Source organism: Strix uralensis, chromosome 15 (genome assembly GCF_047716275.1).
Source record: "Strix uralensis isolate ZFMK-TIS-50842 chromosome 15, bStrUra1, whole genome shotgun sequence".
NCBI classification, from domain to species: domain Eukaryota; kingdom Metazoa; phylum Chordata; class Aves; order Strigiformes; family Strigidae; genus Strix; species Strix uralensis.
The window spans coordinates 16,692,436-16,716,379 of record NC_133986.1 but is presented as its reverse complement, the minus strand read 5'-3'; the positions used below and the strand labels follow the sequence as shown (position 1 = coordinate 16,716,379).

Sequence of the window (23,944 nt, the reverse complement as noted above, 5' to 3'; positions counted from 1 at the left end):
TCAGGGCTGATGTGACTGATGATTTCTTTATCAGTCAGAGGGATATTTGAGTCTTAATTTTCGCAAAATAATGAAGACTGAATGGGGATCTTGTTACAGTAAACAAACTAGGATTGAATGACCATAACTTGGTTCATTTTAAAAATGATGAAAGAATAAAGAAAAATTGGTTTGTGGCTTAGGTCTTGATTACAAAAATGGAAAATCTTGACAGACTAGTGAGGCTGAGGGATATGAAAGTGACAGAGCTTGATTTTCCTGGAATGAAAGATGCTGATGCTTTCTGAATCCCCCAAGGAAGGAAGGGAACTGCCTGAAGAAGGATACAGGAACTAATTGGAAAATCTTCAGGCAATGGAGAAGAGCCAGCTGATCTTGCTGATTTGTAAAGATTTTTATCACACTTGTCTTGGCTACGTTCCTGTCATTCTACTAAAACCTAATCCCATTGGGTGTTCTTACAGGGATCTAAGTAACTTTTGTATTGTCCTGGAGTCATCTGATGACGAACTTTTTTTGTTGGTGGACATGGATCTTACTTTGTCTTGACATCTTAATCCATCCGTCCTCAATTTGAAGCAAACAGTACATACCTAAGTTTTTTAATATGACCACACTTGCCTTGTGAGTAGACTTTATGGGTGCACATGGGTTGCTGTGATGTAAACCTTTCATGGAAAGGCTGACTGCTTTAGTAATTAGCTTTGCTTTTCTTCCTTTTATTTTCATCCCCTGTGCCTGATTTCTTTTTAATGATAGATTTATGTGGTTGTGGTGCTTCCTACCTGATATTAAACTATTAGTTATTTTTTAGTATGCATTTTGGGGTTTTTTAGTGTGTGTGTGTGGGGGGGTGTTGTTGGGTTTTTTTTGGTTTGTTTTTGCTTTGAAATTACAGCTGTTTCCATCTCCTGCAAGCACCTGAGACCCAGTCTGCACCAACTGAAGTGGAGAAGTGCAACTGCATCCCATTAGCCACAAGAAAGCGTTCCTGGAAGTGTGGTGCTCAGTGAGTTGGTGGATAGCATAGCAGTTTCTCATGTGTGGTTGGTGTCATAGAGAGGCAATGTGTGCAGAGGCTTGTATATATGTCACTTACGTCACAGAGGGTATAAAGGCAAGATCTTCGGGTTGGCCAGCTGGCGTTTTAGTGACTGTAAGACAAGTGGCAGGGCAGGATATTGAATGATGGAGACAGGACTCGGAAACGGTGGGTGAAGCAAGGGAAATGCTGCACGGGGAAAAAGCATTTGTGTCTTGTGCCCCAAGTGAGACAGGTTTGGGATTAGTTTCAGACGGGGAGGGCATAGATCATAACTCTGGAAGCTAGAGAAAGCTATAAAATCTTTCCTTTGAGAGCTTACTGCATCAGTGTCTTAATGCTTCCTCTCTTTCTCCATGCTTGCAAAGGTCCACACGTGGCATCTTAGCTTTTGGTCACGTGTGTCTTGAGGAGGAATGTTTTCTTCCAGACCTTAGTACACAGGCTTCAGTTTAAATTCTGTTTTAATTTTCTTGCTGTTGTGGAAAGTAAAACTACATAAAAACTAAAAAGCCAATCACACAACAAAAAATCCACTTTAAGTAGAAGATTAGATTATTAGATTGGTTAAAAAATGGAAAATGTCTTGTGAGCTATAGGACGCTGGGCCTCTCACTTTTCAACTGATAGAGCCAACAGCTAGGAACAGATTTAATGTGCTGTTCTGGGTGAGGTTGTACTGGTTTGCTGCTAACATGTGTTGCATTAAACTGCACTTAGTCTTGTGCTTGCCAAGGAATGTGACTGGGTTAGCAAACTGCTTTCTTATCAATCAGGAGTCAAATGATCCGGAAGAGGAACACAGAGTTCCCAGTGAAGGATCACTGGAAGCAGGACAGCTTTGCTAATTAGATTCCTTCTTTTTTATTGTATTTTATTTTTTCACATCAGTAGAATTCTGCATACAAATGTATTTGGGCAGAGTGTGTCAAACAGTACAAATCATTGTTATGATACATTAATCAACGGCATGGAAGAACAGCTCTGGGAGAGAAGATTCCCCTGTCTTACGTAAGCTTTGATCTGCAGTTCCTCGGTCACCTCATCTCCTTCCATGAGGACTTCTGATCCCAGAAGGAGTAAAATTTGCCATCTTCTGGCCCTGGCAGTTCCCTTACAGTGAAATGTGTCAAAAGACGTGAGACGCCATGGCTAAAGTCCTGGATAAAAGTACTTATGTGCACACCCTTTTAATGTTTCCTTCCCTTGCCCTGCCCTGCCCGCCCCCCACCCCCCCGCTAAGCTATGCTTTCGTGCAGTTAAAAGGTTAGAAATGGTAGTGACTAGAATCTCGATGCAACTTAAACATCGTATCTTCATTCATCCTTGGAAATCTATTTTGTATGTCATGCTCTTATCCCTGAGAAGTGATGGAAGCCTCTATATCCTTGAATGTTTTGGGGGATAATTGCACTGTAGGGAATTAACGTGCACTTGTAGTCAGTGACCTAAAAATAAATGGCATTGAGGTCCTTTTGTTGTTCTAGCTAAGCACCCTGATGTTCGAATGCTTGTGAATTTTCATTCTGCAATCCCCCTTGTGAGTCCAGCTCCCTGTGCCTCTGCCTTGCAACCCCCCGTACTGTCCCTTCCCCTCTGCTGCAGCACTAGGCTGACTGCCTGCAGTTCTGACTTGATCTTCTTCCTGATGGGTGCACAACAGATCCTCAGTCAGAGCCCTGGGAGTACAGAAAGAGAGTAGCCTTATGGTCAAGGTACTAGACTGAAACTTGGGTTTTTATACACTTTGACAGACTTGTTTTGTTATAGTGCTTGGAAGTCCCTTAGGGAATGGTTGACAAAAGGTGTGTTGTCTCTTAATTACCTTTTGAAATCAGTGGGAGATTGTATGTCTAAATATCCATATGAGTTTTATCCTGTATATGTTTGTTTACTGTCTACAAAGGAGAGAACAGTACTTTCCTACCTCATAGAACTGTGAGGGAGCAAAAGGAGGGGTAGCTGTTCTTCAGAAAGATCTCTATCCTGGATATAAGAGGGAGGTGCTCTGTTTTTATCCTCATGTCTCCTGAACCTTCTTCCCCGATAACATCTCCTTGAGTAGATAATTTTCTCTTCCTAATATGTGCACACATATTTATGTATGCACACATTTTCTTATACACACACATATATATAGGAATGTATATATAATATATATTAAACATTATTTTTATACTTCATATAGTAGTTTTAATCTATAAAAATATTTTAATCTTAAGTGAAATACTTTCTTTATTTTGTGTAATCCACTGCTTTTACATTCAATCAATTAATTTTTTGTTAGGGCTGGGCCATAAACATCTGCAGGCTGTAGAAATATGTTGGTGTTCTGCCCAGAGTTAGCGTTTGCTGTGCTAAGGTCGTTCCTCACCATCCATGCAGCTTATGTCCTGACTATTTATGATTAATAAAATGCTGGTCCCTTGGCTGCTTCTTATCACATGTGTTAAATCTGGATGGATGGATGGATGGATCTGAACTGCCAGCCATTGCTAGGTAGAAAACAGCTTGCTAACATACAATTTAAGGGAAGAAACAAACAATTTATGTACGGTTGAAAGGGCACAGGTAATAAAGTAAATAAGTTCTGAATAAAATGGTCCCTAAACATTCTTCTCCTGCCTCACAGACATTCGTGAAGTGCTTTGAGATCATTTATACAGACATCACAATATCCTTGTACAACTCTTCTCAAATTTTCCTCCAAACAGAAGAAATTTTAATATGAATTATTTCTGTGTAGGGGGTCGTGTTTCTTAGGCTCATGTAATGCTTCTCTCACTAGCAGTCACTCTGATTTGTCTTTAAGATTAGTAAATTTTTTTCAATTAAAACAGAATGTAAAAATATTGCCCAATTAGAAAGCATTATTGTGTGGTTATAAGTACCCTGGAATATACTTATCCACTGGGAGCATGCAGATGTCTGCTGGAATTTAATTTCTCTGCAGCACGTTGGGGGTGGGGACAGAAGAGAAGTAGCCAGAAAATGATGGTTGCTGCAGTAAATACCAGGCTTCTCCCAGTGACCTGCACTGACTGCAGAGCTTATTACATCTAACGTAAGCATAAAACATCTGTTCGGCAATGCTGTTCTCTGGCTGCTCTGTATTTGTACAGCAAGTTATGTGTTCCTGGCTGATTGTTGCCTGTTGTGGGGAGTCATGAAGAAAAGGGGGTGTCGCATTTAAAGCTTATTGTAAGAAAGATGTTATGAAATACCTGCAAGGCAGCACTGCCCATTAAGCAGTAGCAATCTTGCTTCGCCTCTGTGGTGTGGTCCCTTCCGAGCTCCAGAGCCATAGGTGTGCAGGCCAGCAGGAATCTTGCGGGTGGATGGTGTAGCCTGTAGCAGGCAGCACGGATGGTGAATAAGGCTGTTGTTTCGGACAGCTAACTTTAGAGTCCCCCAAGGGCGTGTTTTATTTGAGGGTTCCTACAAAGTCAGTCTGTGTTGTCAGGTGGTGATGCCCTGCAATAAGGCAGAGGTGGTGAACCTTGCGCTCTCAATCTATCACATTCTTCCTTGGAGCACAGTGCTGCTGCTGGTACGTGGCGTGCGCTGTCCTTGATCCGGGCCATCGAAGGTGAATCCAGGGCACTGCCTTCAGCAGCTTGTGATCTTGCTTGATTTCAGTCATTGTTAACAAAGCTGACACTTCCACTGAGGTGGCTTTTGCCCGACTGAAAGTGTTACAGCAGCACTAGTCGCGTGTGCTTTGCAGTAGCTCTTACCCCACCGGGCTACAGAGCTGCGGTGAGTGCATCTGCACAGCGTGTTGGCCCTTGTGGGGGCAACTCCCCAGAGCTGGTGAGTCTGTATAACCCAGCAATTCCTGGTCTGGTTGTACCCAGTGTGGTTTGATTGACTCCCTTACAACCCAACAAGCTGCCTGGCGGGTGACTCTGAAGGGTGGTCAGGTAACAGCTACATGAATAAAGTACAGAGCTGTTTGAGGTCACCAGTGTTCTTATATCTAGTTTGCAAGCTCTGTAGGCTGTTAGATACAGGAAGAAAATGTTTCTTTGTCAAGGGATGTTTTACATTCGAAACAACACCTTGTTTAGGTGGTTCGTGGGTTTTTTTTGTGGTTGATTTTTTTAATGTAGTGTTTCTGAAGGGGATCCTGGCAATAAATATGAGCCACCAGCCTGAGGAGTTCTTTTGTACGGATGCTTTTGAGTCTGTGCCTGTGGTAGCATATTTCCTAGGGAAGTATCTGAGATAGGATTATTCACACCTCAGATAAAATGTATTTATTTTATTAGCAGCAGTTTCAGTATCTCCAATTTTCAGCACTTGGTGAAGATGCAGAATTTGCTTTCTTGCTAGAAAGCCTTCACGTGTGTTTCCATGTGTGGATCTTGTTTCCATGGCATCAACCTTTAAGCTTGAGAAGTATTGGTGGGAGCATTAGCCAGTGAATAGGTGTTAGGAACCAGCCCTGCTCCGTGTAGGGCTCTGACTTGCAGTGAGGATAATAATATGGGATATGGGGATGATTTATGCATTTTATCAGTCAGGGCTTAAGGCTTTGCCTGTCTGTAATATTGTGGAAAAGAAGACTTGGTGCAGTCCTGCTAGTGCTCTTGCAAAGGCATTGCTTTTCCTGCTGCTTTGTCTTGATTTTTCTGAAGAGGAGGCCATGCTGGAGTGTGCTGACTTGAATTCTTTTTCTTGCCCTGTTTACCCAAATGCTGTAATGTCTTGGCTAAACACCTCTATCCACACAAAAAGAGTGTGTTTTGTCTTACTTGCCGTTGTTGTGTTAGGATGGCATTGACTAAATGTTTTCATGTCACAGCTGTGGAGTGGGTACATCCTGAGTAGTAGCGATTGCAGTGTTTATTTGTAACACAATTGCTCGGGCTAGTCTGTGTGTCAGTCCTGGGTATCTTTTCCAGTAACTGCTCAAGCACAGTGAGCTGAGTACAAGGACTGTTTTGTTAACTTCTATGGTTTTATGTTATGTAGACATTGAAGTGATTGTAGCAGTTTCTCTGGCCATAAAAACTATAAAGTTATGCATGCACAAAACCATATAAAATTTTGATGGTATGGACTTACATTTTTTTAATATATTTGAGCATATACTTCTGCTTTATATTTTATCATTCCAAATATACATTTAAGACGTAGAATAACGTGCTTATTAATTTTCTCCAGCTCAGTAGTACGTGTAATGGCCAAGTAGGTGCAAGACAATGAACCAGATACAGGATTTTGAGGGGATTACTTCTGTTTTAATTTAAAACTTGAGGGCACTCAGCAGAGCAACCTTGTGTAAGGTGATGTCTGTATTATGTCAGATGATTATGCCGGCAGTGACCTTGCAAAAGAATTCAATGGGAGAGAGAAGCCCTTGCAGTAGGGCAGTGGGCTGCTCTTGCTACTTGTGTTACCATTATTTGTGAAGAACGTATGAAAGCTTTAGGGTGTGAAACTACGTGATATATGCTAAAGCAACTTAAACATCTGACATGTTCACAGCAGCTGCAAAGAAGAAAGAAAAATACACTGACTATGAGTTTGCTTTGAAAAGAAATTCATAACGGCTTCCATCACTAATGAGGTTGGAAGAAAATGTTTGCATTGGTTTCTTTCTTTTTTTTTTTCTATAGCTTTTAAAAGTTGAACCAGCCTGCTGCTAATAGAAGAGTTGAGTTCTATGGTATTTTTTCTCCATTCTAGACAATTGACCATAGGGATCATATCACTTCAGGTTTATCACACTGAGCCTGTATACATTGTGCAGGTCTTCAGGGCTCATCTGAAAAAACAGTATAGATAAGAGAAATGGAGATCTTCATCGCCTTTTTGATTCCCAGCTGCCTCTATACAGCCCTGATCTTGTGAAGGCTGCATTTCTCTATGCCTGTGAACAGTCTTATTGAATCCTGGGGATGTTGTCAAGGGTGTGATGTTTTTGCAGAATTGTGGCCAGTCTTGCTCCTAAGAATTGACATGTCACTGGTGACTGCATTTTGAAAAGAAAATGCTTGTTTATGAACAAAACAAACATACTCCCTTACCACTAAGCCCCTAAGTGAGACTACAAATAAAATTTTGTTTAAAAGTGAGAACACTTCAACCTTGAATTTGCATCCTACAAACTGTCATTGTTTGTTTCAGGTTAATTTTTAATTTCCTGTCATAATTGTGGTTGTCTTCCTACTGGTAAGTGGGTTCTTTTTTATTCGTTCATACTTCTTTTTCAGATCGCATGTGGCTCAGAGCATAATCTGGCAGTAGTTGGTAAGTAGCTTAATTTTATATCAAATCCTCTCACCTTTTTTTCATTTTTAAGTAGCACAAGATGAAAGAAAAAAGTGCACATCAAATATACTGAAGGGCATTGTGTGCCACTCAAAGGAGGAAAGTAACATATAGATATGGAGGAAAGAAGAGAAACCAGTGGCATAAGTGGTGATGATGAAGAGGTGCCATTGTTGACCAGCCTCTGTAAGGAGAGAGGGCTTGCATGTAACAGCAAAATACATTTGCAGAGTGCTACTGCCTGTTTCAGACTGGAGCCATTGCAGCAATTCAAGCTGTAGATTCAGAGTAGCATTTAAGCTTGAAGCTGGTCAAAAGTATCTTTGTTTAATGTGGAAATTTTCAGTGAAAAAAAATCCTGGGTCTTTTGTTGTTCGAAGCTTGGAAAATCTTCAAGATGTCAGTCAATGGTAGTCAGGTTCTTTAGTGCATCTTAGTGTCATGCAGCTATTGTAATAATGATGAAAGTACTAGGAAGCTAACGGTGGTGGAAAAATTGAGTTTTATGTACTGATTCCAGGAACAATCAGATTCTTGCTTTCCTGTGATGAGTTGATAACTGAAGTTTGATACATGATTGCTATTATTTATAATTACATGTTTAAGAACACTTTTAACTGTAGATTTTCTGGTGCTTTGTAAAGGAGGTCAGCATAATTACCCCCATTAATATACAGGGTGAGAGAGGTGAAGAAAGGAATTCTGTGCTAATCAGAGTGGACATGAAACAGTCTTCTAAGTTTCAGTCCAGCACTCCATCCACTTCGACATTTTGGATGGCCATGGCTGATGCATTGAGATGTTAAGAATTTCCTTGATTTTTCTTAAGTGTGGTATGACAGGTGTGGAGAAACCAGCTATTTGGTATCCAGCCTGCATTCCATGTCCTAATTTTTAAGGTATTTACTTGAGCTTGGTGTCTTACACGTTTCCTTAAGTGGGCACAGAGGTGGTGTTCTGTATATACAGTGTATTTCCATATATACTGTAGTAGATTTTCTAATTGCCCTTCTACAATTAAGCCTTGTAGCAAACTTGTTAAGGTCTACTTAGTTTATGGCTGGCTTTAAGAAAAGATTTTCCCTTTACCTTCCCCCTACTTGTTCAGTGTCACATGCCTGTATTAGTTGTCAGGCTGGTGCTTCTGAATGTCAGCTGAAGAGCAATCTGAAGAATCACATTGTGTTTCTTGCTGAATTGATGAAGTAAAAGTGTACTGCTAGCAGATTCCTCCAATGTGCATGAAAGCAAAGCATTGAGTTTGAACAGCCTTCTGTCTCCTTATGTCCTTTTAAGCTTTCTGCGTTCTAGGCAGAAATCTCTGGAAAAAAGGGGTAAGGGGAAAGAAATTCTAGAAGTTACAATAAATAAGAACTTTGCATATGTAGAGAACATCATATGCCTCTCTAAGCAGTGTGCTACACTCATTGAATTCAATGGGAAAATTATCAATGCTGGAAGCTAGTTGATTTTATTTTAAGGACAACAGAGATGTGATGTTACTATTTTTTTGAACTAAAGAACTAAGATACATTTTATTCCTGAAATGAATTTTAACATGCTTTTAAAAGGTTGACTTTTTAGAACATTTTGTGGTAGGATTTCTCTGATCACTTGTCACTCTTAGTTCAAAGCTGTCAATGTTATATTCCTTAAAGATATCACACAGATTTCTGTAAATATGTCTACTTAATTGTACAATTTTCTAATAACTTATCATTCAAGCAGAATTTATTTAGGACAACTATATCATCAGTTTCTTAATTGGGAAATGCTTGAATGATTGGCTTTTAGACTGAAATAACTCAAGCTCAATATGAAAGGTAAACTGAAAAGCAAGCCTTTAACAGTATGAATATTCAAGTCACTATTTCTGGTTGTATATATAAATGTGTGCTTTTTTTTTGTTGCATCATCTTTTAAATAGAAACATTTTTAAGACAGAGAGGCTAGATTTATGATTCATTTCACAAATGCTGAAGTTGTGTTCCAGTCGTCTTGCTGATGATACAAACTGATTTGTAGGACTAGCAAGCAGTTATTTTTTTCATGTTACTTTATATAGTCTGCATCCATTTGTACGGTTCAGTTGTTATTTGAATTCTCTTTTCTTGCTTTCTTCTACTGAAGTCAGTGCAAAATTTGGCTGTTGTCTTGACTGTGATGGCACTGACTTGTTTTTCATGGGTAAATTGAAAGAAGTTCAGTTTTCATTTGTTCATGCGGTAAATGTTTGATATAAAGGAAAAGGAGGTGTGAGATGTCTCCAAATACACATACATTTCTGAACTTAATGAGTTAAAAGTAATAAATAACACATGAAAAAGTGTAAATATCTTCACTTCCAGCTCTTGGTGCAAACACATTTTTATTTTGGTTGGGGGTTGTTCTGTGATACTAATTCTAAAATTTGCAAGTATTGTAATATTTTCCATGTTTGTATGACCTTTCACTTGAAAATGAAAATCCCCACCTAATAAGAAAAAACCATGCACTTTTCACCTCAATCAAGGATTAATCATCATGGGAGCCAGCCTACTTTTGATTGAAAAAAATGAGTAGTTATTTAAGAAATGTTGTATAACAACTCATATCTGAAAAACATCTTCCAACGCTGAAAACTGTGTATGTACTTACTGAGCACAACAAAGGCTGGCTTTTCAACCTGAGTATGAGAGCTGCACTGTGTAGTGCTGAACTTCATGATATTAAGACAGAATCTCTGAACGATTGAAATGCATAATGGAACTAAATCACTGTGACGAAGTCGAGCTTTTCCAGGTTTGGGAGTCTATAGTGTTTTCAGCACTGAAAAAGAAAGCAGGTTTGATGCTTACCCTAAAAAGCATGTGATTAAAAATGGTACTTATGGAGAAGGCTCTTATCAGGTTCCTACCCACTAAGACTTTGATCTTCCTTTTTTTTAAAAAGAGAATAGTTATCCTTTAAAAGCACACTTAGTGTGCCACATGCAGCTCATGCAATGCTACAACTTAAATAGTCAAGCAATATTGACTATGCAGGAGTAGAGTTGCTATAAAACATATGCATGTCTTGACTGTGCTGCAACCACAGGACAGAATGCCTTGAAGAGCCTCCAAATGCAAATGTCTTATTTTAAAAAAAATTATACCCAGGGATTTTATTGAAGCCTCCTTGAAGCAGTTTAAAAAAAAAAATAAATCATTACAAGGATGACACTTCTATAGTCTGCCTCCCCAAAACCTTGGTAAAGCATAATATCCCTTTTTGGTCTTGCTTTTAGTCATTTTCTCAACCTGTATAAACCAATAAAAGTCTTCTAAAAGAAAGATACTGGAGGATGCGTAGGGAGAACTGCTTGTTTTAAAAGCTTATTAGCTTCATTGAAGTCCATCTTTAAAGCAGCCTTCAAAGGGGAATTTGGGTCCCCTTGACTGTAAGCAGTTATTTCTTACCTGGTCTGTGCATGCCTACAGTAGTGCAGTGGCTGATACCAGATCTAATTGGTGATTTTTCTGTTAATGTAACAGGTAACTGGGAGACTTTAAATATTTTTGTATGTTTGGAAGAGAAAGACATGGCCCTTTAAACATTTTCTGGTATGGTGTTTTGAAGGGGAAGTGTTTGGATGTGCAGCTACTTCAAATAGTGCAAATGGCTTTTGCTTGCACTTTCATAGTCAGTTTGAATTCTGGCTTCTGCTCAGAGCTATGTTATTTTCTTTCATGGAGGATTTAAAACCTCCTTTGGTGAGATATTCCACAAATTCTGGCTTTGGTACTGCTGTGTAGTGACCCACAGCACAGGAGCACTGTCAGTGTAGGTGGTGGCGGTGCAGCAGTGTTCACAAGAAGAAATTGGGCTTTGTGATTACTGTTGAGCAGGTACTCCCTTGATACTTGTTTCTGTCTCCTTTGGACTTTCTTCTTTCCAGGTTAGCTGCTTAGGACTGCATTTTCCCTGTGAGCAGTGGTAATGGAGAGGGCACAGTGTAATTAATGTTACAACAAAAAAACCCAAAATGAAACCGCCCAATCTGGCCACTTAGTCATAAGCACACGGAAGCAGAAGTCACACATGAGGAGACAAGTCCCTGTCTGATCACCCTGAGCCCCATTTCAGTGTGTTCAATGCAACAGCATTTTTATACATTTTTAAAATAACTTCTCCACTTTCTGCTAAATAACAGGCCCTTCCAGAAAAGGCTTAATTTTGTCTGCTATTGCCTTTTTTGTTGGCTGTATTTTAGAATGTGTGATCTGTTTCAAGATTCTGTCTTTGTGGCTCGTGTGCTGCAACCACTGCTGTAAATATCATGACATGGACATTCACATCCCTCTGAGGCTGCAATTCATCCAGTTGGAGAGTAAACAGTAATAATTTAATGGAAGAATAGTCCTTGTTGAAGAAAGAATAGTCTTTGTAGAAGAAATTAGGATAAAATATCCCTCCACTCAAATGGCAGGTTGTGCTTCAAATGCTCTGAAATAAAGCGTGCAGTAGTGTTAGAGGGGCAGTAACAGAATTATTATTCCGTGGTCTATTAAAGTTTGCTCTTTATGTTCTTATGCTGGAAGAACATAGCAATTATGAGCTGGAAAACAAATGCGATCAAAGTGATCCCAACCTTAGGGAGCTGGTGATGCACATCCTAAAATGGTGGTGTTAATGGCATCCCAGACACTTGGTTCCACATTTTGTAATGAGTAAGCTGAAGAGGGAGCCACTACCTCTTCATTAATGAGGCTGTGTTCTTTTAGTGAAGTTCCATGATTCCAACTAAATTATTGTATAAAACATCAGTTGAGGAAGTCCCGTAGCAGATTATGAAAGGCGTATTTCTATGGCAGAGTGGGCACCAATGGGGAGAGGAGACTGTGCAGGCTGATGGACGGATCTCTCTGTTATGCTGACAGTATTATTTAGATGTTCACAGCAGCCCTACAAAGCGGCAGATGTAGTCATGTGTCTGACATTCGGTCCCAGGGGACTCGGCAGTCTGTCATGAAGAGAAAAATCATAAATTCTCTTTCTTGCTTTTCATATTGCTGTAGAAATCTTCAGCATACGCAGTGGAGGGCACTGGTGTTCAGCAAGGAGCCTCAGTCTGCTGGTCTATTGCTTTATTTATTATGCATGAAAAATCCCAGTGCAGCCAGGGTCTCTATTGTAAAGATTTTCTGGCAGACCAGCATGGAGTCATGTTGCAGCATGCTGTCTCTTTGCATTGCAGCACTAATCGCATTCTCTGCTTATTAAAGGGTACCTGGCAGGACTTCGAGTAACCATCACTGTTGTCATTTTCATGGGGGTTATATGTCGGCCTTCTAAATTTGTTCTCTGGCAGAGCCATTTTGTATGTCATTTAGCTCTTAATATGGTTTTGACTGTTAAAATAGCTCTTTGAGATATAAACTGCTTTGGTTATATTCATTGTAAAAAAGCAGCCTTGCTCATATCGTTGACTGAGCACCTGTCTGAGTGCTTTTTACATAACTAGATGCAGATCTGACATCACAGTTTTTCTGTCATGTTTAGATACAGTGAACCCTAACAGTGCGATTCAAATGTCTTTTTGCTTTGTCTTTCTTTTCCATAGACTATTTCATGCTCCAGGCAAACTAATTGTTCCTCTGGTAAGATAGAAGCTGGAAGTGAATTACAAATGTCTGATTTTTTTTTTTGTTATTTTCAGCAAGTTACACTCACAAAATCTGATCCTCTGATCTCTTTGAGCTTCTTTTCCAAGGGCTAATGGAAAACCCAGCTGCCAACTATTTTATGAATTTGTGGGTGTAAGGTGATGAGAAGTGAGGAGATGCTAATCTGAGCATTTGCAGAAGCCTTCTGATGGGGCTAAAAAAAATTTTGTATCAACCAAATTGTCTAAAGTCTGTGTCCACTGGTTATAGTAAAGGGAGGATATTTTGCTGTGACAAGAAAAAATGGGATTGCATTGACCCCCTAGAAAGAAACTCCAGTGGAGATCTGGCAGTACTGTATCTTCTATGACTAAAATGAAGTCTAGATTTTACAGCTACCTTCTCTTCCAGGCTTTGTCACTGTATTGATGCATGTTTCAGGCATTTGGACTCTGCAGAATGCTTAGTTCATCTTCCTCTTTTCTCTGTGTGACTTGTCAGTTTAGGCTGTGAAATCTTTGGAATAAAACCTGCCTCTTAGTGTATTTTAGCACTGCCTAGCATAATGAGACCTGATATTTTTTTTTTAAATACTGCATTACAACTAATAATAGTTGCAATCACTTTCCTTCCGCTCAGAGAGGCAGTTTTTAACTATAATTAATCTTGGTGTGTATGTGTCTATCTTAATTTATATCATTTAGCATATAAACAGGTAATAATGCAGTGCTTGTCATATTGTTTACAGTGTGGTTTCCTGTCGTTACCAGATACAGAGCTGCTTAGGCTCTGAGGATTAAAAGCTGTTATTTTTCTGTATAAAAAGCTCACAGTTCTTGTAAAATTTTTAATTGAACTTTATGTATTACCATGGCATCAGCTTATAGTTTGTCTGGACTTGAACTCTTGTGCACTAACTGTCATTATGTTTCCTGCGAGACGCCATATCGCATCTGCAGAGATAATTTTGCTGCATTAAGAACCCTACAAAGATGGGTAAGAGGCAAGCATGCAATATTAACCTCTGGTGACAGCTAAAACCATCAAGCTGGAACTATGAGTGGCAGTCAGAGGAGACAATTGTCATAGGAAGCTAGCAAACAACCAGCAAATGCTACCAAGCAAGAATTTCACTTGAAGCAGAACGAATAGAGTATTGGTGAAAATGAAAAGTCATTCCACTTGGTTTTAGAAAATTATGGAGGATGGGAAGACTCTTAAGAATAGGAGCTGCAGTACAGATGCATGCAATCCTTTGTCAGAGGGTTCACTGGATGGACACTAGGTATTTAGAAAACAGATTAGATTTTATCATATTTGTTTACTTGCAGTCTTTAAGTGGAGCAATTACTTTAAAGTAGAAGAAAAATCTATCCAATATATCTAAGGCATATTTGTCTTAATTTTCAAGGAAGCAAACAAGAGTAACAACAGTCACCCTTGCTCACCAGAGGTTAAGTGTTTGTTGGCTATAAAACGAAATAGAAGGAAGGACAAATGTCTGGCTTCAGGGAGTCATCTAGAGCACATGGGAGAGATGCTCACTGAAGTAAAAGCACAAGGCCAGCAAAGAACCTGAAAGCACCTGGAAGTGCAACAAATTAAGGCTTTGGTATTGTCCTACTGAGCAACACCTAAGCAAGCTGTGCTGATAATTCTGGGTTCTGTACATGTAACAGCCTCAACACTGAAACTTCTAAGTGTATTGTTGAGTAGAAATCTTGCAATTTAAGAGTTGATGTGAGGGAAAGGTGGTTTATATTTAGGAAGCTGGTGTGAAAGGTGTCCTTACCATGCTGTGGGACCTGTGGCTCTCCAGGAGTGTCTATCTTGCTGTACAGCCTTGGGCTGACGCCCACGTGTTTGTGTGTACTCACTATACAGCTTTATATATCACTATACTCCTTTATGGAACACCAAGATATTTTTCTGTCAGTGCAGAAATAAATATGTGTGACCTAGCTTAGTTACACACTGTAAGTGAATAATCTCTGAAGTTTTTTCTTCTGATATTTTGTGTGTGTGTGTTACTAACACCATCTTAAATACTCTGGGTAGCTTACTGCTTAATAAAAACATCTGAAGTAGGGATTTTCTGAACTTTTGAGATTGGCTTGACCATGAGTTGGGTTTTTTCACAAATACACATTTCAGAGTCATCTTTGCTGCCCAGTTTTCAGATTTTACAATGCATTTTGGTCACATTCTTCAACTGGTCTTTTAGTTGTGAAGGTCATAAAAGTCTTTTAAAAACTAAAGCTGAAGGCAGAGATGCTGGCAGTGACATAGGTCTGAGAGATGATGCTGTAAGGATAATAGAAAATACTGCAAGGCTGGTGATGAAACAGGGGCCCTTCTGGGACAATACACATACCCCTTGCATGGCTGTAATTGCACAGCGCTCACTGCGTGCATCAGAGCAGGCTTCTTGAAGCTTTTGTAAACTGAGGTGGATGGGAAATTGTTCCTCCAGCTTTCCATAAGGGCAGATCCTCTCTTCCCAATTTAGGAGTTAGGACTTTGAACTTGAAGGTAGTGGAAATTGTAGTGAAGATAGCTGGCAAGCAAGATTGTTTTACTTACTAATAACAATGAAGAAGCCATTCAAACTTGGCAAGTGTGGAGCAAACTTTCAGGGTAAAAAATAAAGCATTTTATTAAAAAACACTGGCTTTAGAGAGGTGAGTATTTAAAAAAAAATTAGGGTAAAAAAGTCAAACCAGAGATGAAAAGTTAGCATATTTGTAAAAATTACTCTTTACTTATTCTTGCTTTTTGAACTTGTTTCACTCAAACACTTCTTTATGGAAGGGAGATAACAAAGTAATTAAAATTAAAAATGCTTTTGAGACTCGTTTCACTATTGTGCTTTTTCCCCGTGGTTTTTGTAGAGTCTCTGAGGATCAGCCAGGCTAAACCATGACTTTTATTATTTCTGAGAAATGTCTTTGCCTTGTTTTATTTTTAGATTGTTGGGTTTATTTGAACAGCTGTACTGAACAGGGCTTTAAGAGACATTTAACACTCACATTTGACATTACTTGTGGAGCAATGAGAAAGGTTGATATATTCATGCTGATCAAGGAAATCAAACAGGAATTAGGTCAAGCATGTTATAGTTGTTTATGGCACAGTTTCAGACATAACTGTAGTTAGCAGGAAGCTGAATGAAGTGTGAGACTACTGCTACATATAAAGGTCTTGGTGCCCATCAGTCTTTGAGGAGCAAAATTCCTGTATTGCTGATGTATTTGATTGTGGTAGCTCTAAACTTGCTCAAGATGGTAGCATGCCTATTGGTGTTCCTAAAACCAAAGAAACCCAACCAACAACAGCAGCAACAACACCCCTCCCCCGCCCCCCCCAAGTAGTGATTTTGGAAACAGTATGCTGAGTCCTCCTTGATAGATTTTTCAGATGAGATAGTGCCATTTTCCCTAGCTTAATAAGTGTTCTAGCCTACATATTCGTCCCCTCTACAAATCTAATGGAATAATTACCTTGAGAAGAATGTATTGATTCTGGCTTAAATCAGTACTATAATATATACAAGCAATATTTGCTAAATTAAATGTTTTCTAGGAAGGCCTTCACATGATGCCAGCAATTCATGTTATAGGCTTAGCTCTCTTCTCTCTCCCTTTTGTGCAGATTTAGCATCTTATTATATCCCTGCTCTGTAGCCTTGTACTGGAACAAATGACTAGATTACTATAAAGTGATTATGATGGGGAAGCCCAAGGCAATAGGTGGAAGAGGTGAAACTGCCAAATCAGCTGATAAAGAGGACATGAAATTCAGTGTTTAACTCTACTCTTATTCATGGTAGTATTCACTTGCTATTTGTTTTTCTATGTGGGCTGTTCTGTGAGTATGAGGTTACACTCAGGGAGCCTGGCAACCATATTTGCTCTTTTGCGCACCTTGTTTTGAAATACCTTCAGTCAGCTTATGTGATGCTGCACCACAGTGAAATTTCCAATGCTTATACCAGCTGTGAGAGTGACCTCCAATGTTCTTTGTGGCCCTTCCTTTGGCCTTCCCAGACCTGGGTTCCTCTGGGGAACTTTGCAAAATGTAGCAGATTCTGAGTTTTGATATTATGTGACCTGCAGTGCTAGTGACTTAAAAATCTATAAGCTGTAAACAAATCTCCTCTTAGTCACCTTGTAAAAGAGAATCAAACTGTTCTGTATCCCCCAGAGTACCACTGTTAATGAAACGTTCTGTAATGCAAGATGCAATCCTTTTCTGCTGAATGAAGGACATAAATGGCTAGAAGATTTCAGTTTATTTTTTTCAGTAGGAGAGAATTTCTGTCACTCAAGAACTTTGAATAGAAAGGATTCTGAACTTGATGAGCTTTCTCTTTTTTTCATGGTGGATGATGTTCAGAACAACTTAAAACGTGGGGAAAGTCTTATATTAGGATACATCATTAATCATCTCCCCTTCTCCTTCTTTAGGCATTTTGTTATTAATTTTTAAAAATATTTAACCCATTGTGACCTTGGTGACAAATCTGAGTTGCCAAGAGATTGAAAAAGTAAGCAGATGCTTTACTGTGAATGTCAAAGATACTAAACTGGAGATTGTCTTCTCTATGCCTTTGATTTTCAGTGACACCAGCTGCTATCTTGCTGAGTTGAGACATCTCAGATAATGGGCAGGATGACAAACACAAATCCATGTAATAGTTTAATTCTGAGTAGGGAACTCACTTGGCTTGAAAGGTACGTTTGCTTTGGCTTACAAACTTCCTATTTTTTCTCCCTGAACTGTTTCCTCCTGCATACTTTCTCTTGTACCATTTTTTTCAGTTCCAAATATTTCACGGTCTTTTAAAATTGAATGAGATGAAAGGTGTATCTCTTAAAGCCCCGCAACATGTACTTCTAAATGAGCACATGGGACACTTAGTGTGTGATGTGTCAATGGTGAAAGATGTATGTTTGCTCAAGGGGTAGGGACTGTTTTGCAGTGTAGCCTGCTGAATTTCGTTATATTAAGAGAATCTTTGTAGCTGTTACATTTGCCAACATGTCTTTTTTGTGATACTGATTTAATAGATGCAACTCCTGTAAAATAAACTGTTAACTGGTTTTGATAGGAATAATTAATAATTTGTTACTGTTCCCTGCTGATGTAATATAGAGTAGATCAAATCCGTGACCTTTACTTCAGGGGGAGTTCTGTAACTGAGCCCTCCAAATGGGATTATTTCAGAAATCACTGTTGTATGTGAATTCACCACGTTCAAGCATGAAGCAGACATTAATGTGCAGGATGATGTGTTATGTATGACAAATTTGTAGCAGTCACTGGTTCTCTATGATGTAGACCCAGAGCGTGGGTGATTCTGACCTTTTCATATTGGTAGATGTTTGCTTAGGCAAGAAAAGTAAGTACTTTATGTTACTTTTGTACAGAGGAGGGGAAAAGTCTTACTAGTCTCTGTGCCCTACCATGAGTTGTTGGACAGCCTTCTCACTGTCTGATTTGTGGTCACTGAACATGACTTTAGTCTCCTCTATTACAGGACTTCTTGGTGGATAATGAAAGGATTCATACCGGAGGCAACTTTTAGACATGTGTATTTCACCTGGAGCCTTCCTTTAGCCCCAGTGGTGCAGTTCTCCTGTTCCCCTCCTATAGAGGAATGCCAGGCAGGAAGCAGGCAGCTGCAAGCCTCCCTGTGCCAGAATGGAGAGATAATCAGGGTTGTTAGCCTGTGCTGTTTTTTTGGGTGCATCTGGCCAATCATAACCTTAATGCTCATGTGAAGTTTTTCTGTAGGCCCAAAAGAGGAAAAAATGTTAAAGGTATCAGTATAGCCTTGCTGTTTTAAGACTACTCACACTATTTTTAAATGCTTTTTTGGGGGGGCCCTGAGACTTGTTTTGCCACCTGCTGATGAAAGGAGGCAAGAATCCAAATGTATTCTGCTTACATCCAAGCCTGATGTTGCCTGCCATTTACAGCAGGAGTAGTATGATGGTTTGCTGTCACTCATATGTCACTCAGATTCCTTCAGTCTTGATAGTACACTGTTGATCAAGTTAACTGCAGGGCAAGATTCTTCCTAGGTAAATTCTGGATACCCTAAAATAAAAAAGCCTGAATGCTACTGTATAGCCCTTGTAGATTGGTTGAGTAAAGAAGCAGCCACTTCAATTTTTTTAAGCACTGTAGTAAAGAAATCTTGTTCTGTTGACAAGTTCAGCATGAGTCTTGTGCAATAATTCTCTGTCTGCTTGGATCCTCCTCCTTCTCCCATCTGCCACCTTCTCACTCTAAGGAAAGGAAACTCCATTCTGTCAAAGCAAAGTGCCAATGAAAAATAGGGAAAGACTTTTAAGAGCAGCTTTTGGATGAGACCATTCAGTGAAATCAAAACAAATGTAATCACAGCTCACTACAGTTTTGCCCTGTGTACCTAGCAAAAGGTTAAGGGTAACACGTAGTAAGATGTGGTCCCTCCAGTGAAGGATGTAGAGTTCAAAAAGGCAGAAGAAAAAGAGGGAAGCAGAAAGGCCGAATCACTTACTAATGCCCGTGATCAGTGCTCCATGGCAACATGTTCCTTGCAAGGAAAATAGTATAAATACCTATTAAGCAAAGGGATTCCCCAGCAAGCAAATTAAATGCCAGAAATTGAACAAGAATGTAGTTGTTTTTTCTCTCTAGAAATTTGGGTAGCTACCATTAAAGTATCTTAACTGAAATGGATGCTTTATAACTCTTCTGAAGTATGAGATGTATCTCATTTTGAAGTGTCCCACTTCAGAGGCTGTGTATTTCTGTATGTTTACAGTTATTAGCTTTATTATGCTTTGTGAAGCTGTTCCTTTCTAACTTTAAGGATTGTTTCCCTCTGCAAAGATCTTTTGGTTGCTTTTGCCTGATACTGACTTGCAAATTCAGTGAGAGCAGTTAAAGCCTAAGAATGATAAACTTGTATTATTACAGGGACTTTGTATATTCATTTAAGTCCCCAGGGCTGGAGCTCAAACCTGGTAATTGTCTTGACTAGAAACAAATGTACTGAGTTTCACCCTAATCCTTAGGAATCATATGTCCACAGCTGGTGATCTCTGTCCATAAGAGTTAAGGATTAGAGAACTTCAGGACGGTTTTTTATAGTTGAGCGTGAGATATCAAAGTATGGCAGTGCAGTCACCTACAAAATAATGATAGTAAATGTGCTTTTGCTTTCTTTACACCTGGAATTCGGTTGGAAGATGTTCAGTTGGATATTTGGGGTGAGGGTAGCAGAAATCAACAGGACTTTGTCTGCTGGAGATGCTGAGCCTACAGGCTCCACAGCTGAGTGCTGAATGAACTGTGTGGTGGGTCTGAGGGAACGAAAACCATGAGGTCCTGTTTGAGTCACTATGCCACACTCTCTGCTGCTGTGGGTACTCCATCTTACCCTCATCACACATTTGTTGGAGTCCATGTGGCCATGAATTAGATGGTTTTCATTTCCTCTGTTAACTGGGTGTTCTAGATCCACACTCTTTGATGGAAAAGCTTGTTTCACTGTCCAGTGTAAACCTCTTAGGATATGTGCTCTTCCCCCCAACCCTAAAACCTAAGGAAAAATTCTAAGTCAAAATTTTGTGGTCTCCTTACAAAAGTGCAGGACAGGTATGGGAGGGATTATATAGGTGAGAACTCTGTAGATAGAACTTGTCTGAAATCCAGTTTCTCTGCTTTATCCAGTGAGCTGACTTGTATTCTCATGTACTGGCTTCACAAAAAAAAAAGCCAGGCACAAAGCAAATATTTTATCCTATGAGGAGCTGGTTTCTAGTCTGTTATATAGCACTGTAAAATAGTCTGCTAAGCTGCATTAGTGTTGGATAGAAGAATCAAGCCTGAAGTCAAGTTTGAATCACTTTGTAAGCTGTTAAACACCTGGCCAAGGCAGTAAAATGTTGATGATGCTGCAGTACTGCAAAGCTGTAACTTGATGAGTAAATGCTTTCTATAATGTAACACGCCTCCATTTGGTATTCTGTACATGATGTGCAAAAATGAACAGCATTTCTAGATGCAGAAGTTCAAAAAAATATTTTGTTCCCTTAATTTAAGCAAGCAACTGTTAAGCAGAAATTGCTTCCCCCTAATTAATTTTTTTCCCCTCAGCTTGGGATAGATCTAATAAGTACATTCTCTATCCCTAAATATAGAGAAACTATGCTGAAGAAAATTGCTGACAAAACAGTGCAAAAACATGTGATACATTAGTATAGAGTGAGAAAGTTAAGTTTGCATTGCATGGTGAATCTATCTGTCTGGGGTTGTTTTGTTTGTTTCTTCTTTTTTTAAATTGTTCCATGGCTCAGAAGAGCTGGAGTTCAGTATTAGGCTGTCCCTAGCAAGACCAATAGCTAAAAAGCCCCCATGGAACTGTGCCAAATAAGTCTATCTGGAAATGAGCTTCACTCACTGCTAGTCTATTCAGCTGCCATCAACAACTTATAACTGTAAGTATATCTTTAAGGCTTGATCTCTTTCAGAACTAGTGAACCTGTGTCTGGCAGCTTTAAACCATGGATAGTGCGTGTTGTCTTACTGCTCTGGAATGTTTCTAGTGTACCTTTCATGGTAAATGAGATGCATGACACTTGCATGGAATCTGAGTGATTTCAGCCAAGATTTTTAGTTATCTTAAGATTATTCATCTTTTGTACACACATGTCTTTGGGGGCCCAACTTCTTGAGTTCTTAAGGCAGTCTGAATTCCATCACAGTGGATGATAATCAGGCTCCTTATGGAGTATCAGATTGAATGCTGGCTTTGAGTATTCCTTTCCCAATTTTTACTGTTTCCACATTCTGGTGATGCAGGATGATTATATGGTAATACTCCTCAATTGCTTCTTACTTTCTGTCCAGATTGCAGCCCCTTCATTACATAATTGTAAACTATTTGTGCCAAGTTTAATGTCAGAATCAGGCATACCCAGGCAGTTGCTTTATTACTTTAACCCTTAGAGGAAGCAACTGGATCATTTTGTAGATGTGCATGATGTATTGACACGTATTTGTGGACCATTTGTGTACATATCTGTATGTGCACAAAGATGTGAAAACAGGTGTACAGGAGTAACTTTTGGATGTCATTTGCCTCCTTTTCTTTCATGTTTCAGGACTACAGTGCAATAACTTAGGGTTTTTTTTCCTCTTCATATTACAATATTTTAAAATATTAATACTTAGATTAAAATCATGTTCATTCACCTTTTAATAGAAGGCCAAGCACTAACTGCTAGTCTAGAATATAGTAGAAAGTATTTTTAAGTATTTCTGGGTCTGGTTCTGAGATTCCACCAATTTGTAGCTGTTTTAAGGAGGGAGTAAAATAGCTTTTAGTTGTCTCATTCCCTATTGCTCTTTATCAGAAGGGGCTGAGGGATCCTCAGAGTAAGACAGATTCTCAAGGCCTTTCTTAATCTTGGGTTCCAAGGGAAGTGCTAAATAACTTCAGCCTCCCTGCACTCTTTAATCTCAGCACTACTTGTCCACCCTGCTCTCCAAAAAGTCTTAAGTGTAGCTGTTTTTGATGATCGTCCAAGTTGTGTCAGTTGTGATTCACTGTTGAAAAGGTCAGGTGCATTATTCTGTGTATCTTGGACAGTCAGAGAGACAGAGAAGTGACAGAGAAGTTCATACTGGTGTTTGTAAGAAGCCGTTCGGTGACAGATGAGTTGCAGTAAGATGGATCACTTCTGAACAGAGGGGGAGCAGAGTTCTCTGCAGGGCACCATGGAACAATCTGAGGTTCTGATTAAGGTGGGTGATTGTCTTTACGGAGGGCATAAGATGGCCCATTTAATTATTTCAGTAAAAGTATAGCTGAGCTTTTGATCTGGATGTTAAGCAATTAATTTCTCTAATATTTTTGTGAGGGTAATAGTAATCAGGCATTCCTTTAAAACTCATCTGGTGTGACCTGCTTGAATTTGGTGTCTCAGTGTCCTTATTTGTGTTTTCCCAAAACTGTTTTAGTTTTATATTAACATTGCCTGGATGCCTTCTTAAAGCTGAGCATCTCTTGCTGTTCAGGATCATTTGTGGTTTCTCTTCCAGTCTTAGACTGGCACTTTGCACAGAATACTTAGCCATGTTGTTTTGATAAAACAATGTCATCCTAAGGGTAGTCTCAGCTTTCCTGTCATGCATTAGTGCTGCTGTTCTCCATGGTAAGCAAACTGGAATGACTGGCTGTCTTGTGCAAGTCAATGCTCAACAGAAAGAGGATGGAGTCTGTAATAATTCAGAGTAGTGGATGTTTCTTCAGAGTGCTGCAGGCTGCACTGCACAAAAGGAGCGCTGGTCTGTAAAGAAGTAAAAGACTTCAGCCTCCAGCATGGGCAAATCCTGTCTTCATCAGTGGGTTGGTTCAGAACAGCAGCAATGAAGGAGAAGAGCGAAGCAGGTTTGTAAAAAGCACAAAAGGTGCTTTACTCTCCTGATAAACCAGCACAGCATTTCTCCTCCAAATTTGCTCTGCCTCCTATCTTTAACATGTGAGGTTGAAATAAGCATCATAAAGATGACCAAGAAGAGGGAAATATACTGGCTTTGTGTCTGAAACATGTAAGAACTTTGTGTAAATGTGATGGTTGAAAACACAGCACTTTCTTCTGGGTAGAGAGGTGGAATATGTAATTTCCAAGTGGCAGATACTTTGTGTATCTTTGCCAGACTCAAGACAAATAGCTGAAGTGACACAGCGAGGCTTCCAGCATGCATTTTATAATCCTGAGAATGAGGAACATTTGCATGAGCATTTAAGCAATTTTTGCAAATCTTGGTTATTCTCCATAAAGCTCTTAAAATTCATTCTTACATAGCATCTTGCTTCTGGGACAGTCACATCAAAATGTACCGAGTGACACAGACTAGACCAAAGGTCTAGTACCTTAAAGGACTTCTCATCTTAAACCAAGGTTCTCCTTCAACACTGAAGGCATAGTAAGTGGATCTC

At 39.4% G+C, this 23,944-nt stretch overlaps 1 protein-coding gene across 1 annotated transcript in view; it reads left to right on the top strand.

Annotated features, from left to right (window-relative positions):
- SERGEF (secretion regulating guanine nucleotide exchange factor) overlaps positions 1-23,944 on the top strand; it is a 156,408-nt gene that overhangs the window by 87,705 nt on the left and 44,759 nt on the right. The window contains exon 10 of the mRNA XM_074884309.1: positions 7,264-7,300. Within this exon, the coding sequence (XP_074740410.1) occupies positions 7,264-7,300 (37 nt within the window). The remainder of the gene's footprint in view (positions 1-7,263; positions 7,301-23,944) is intronic.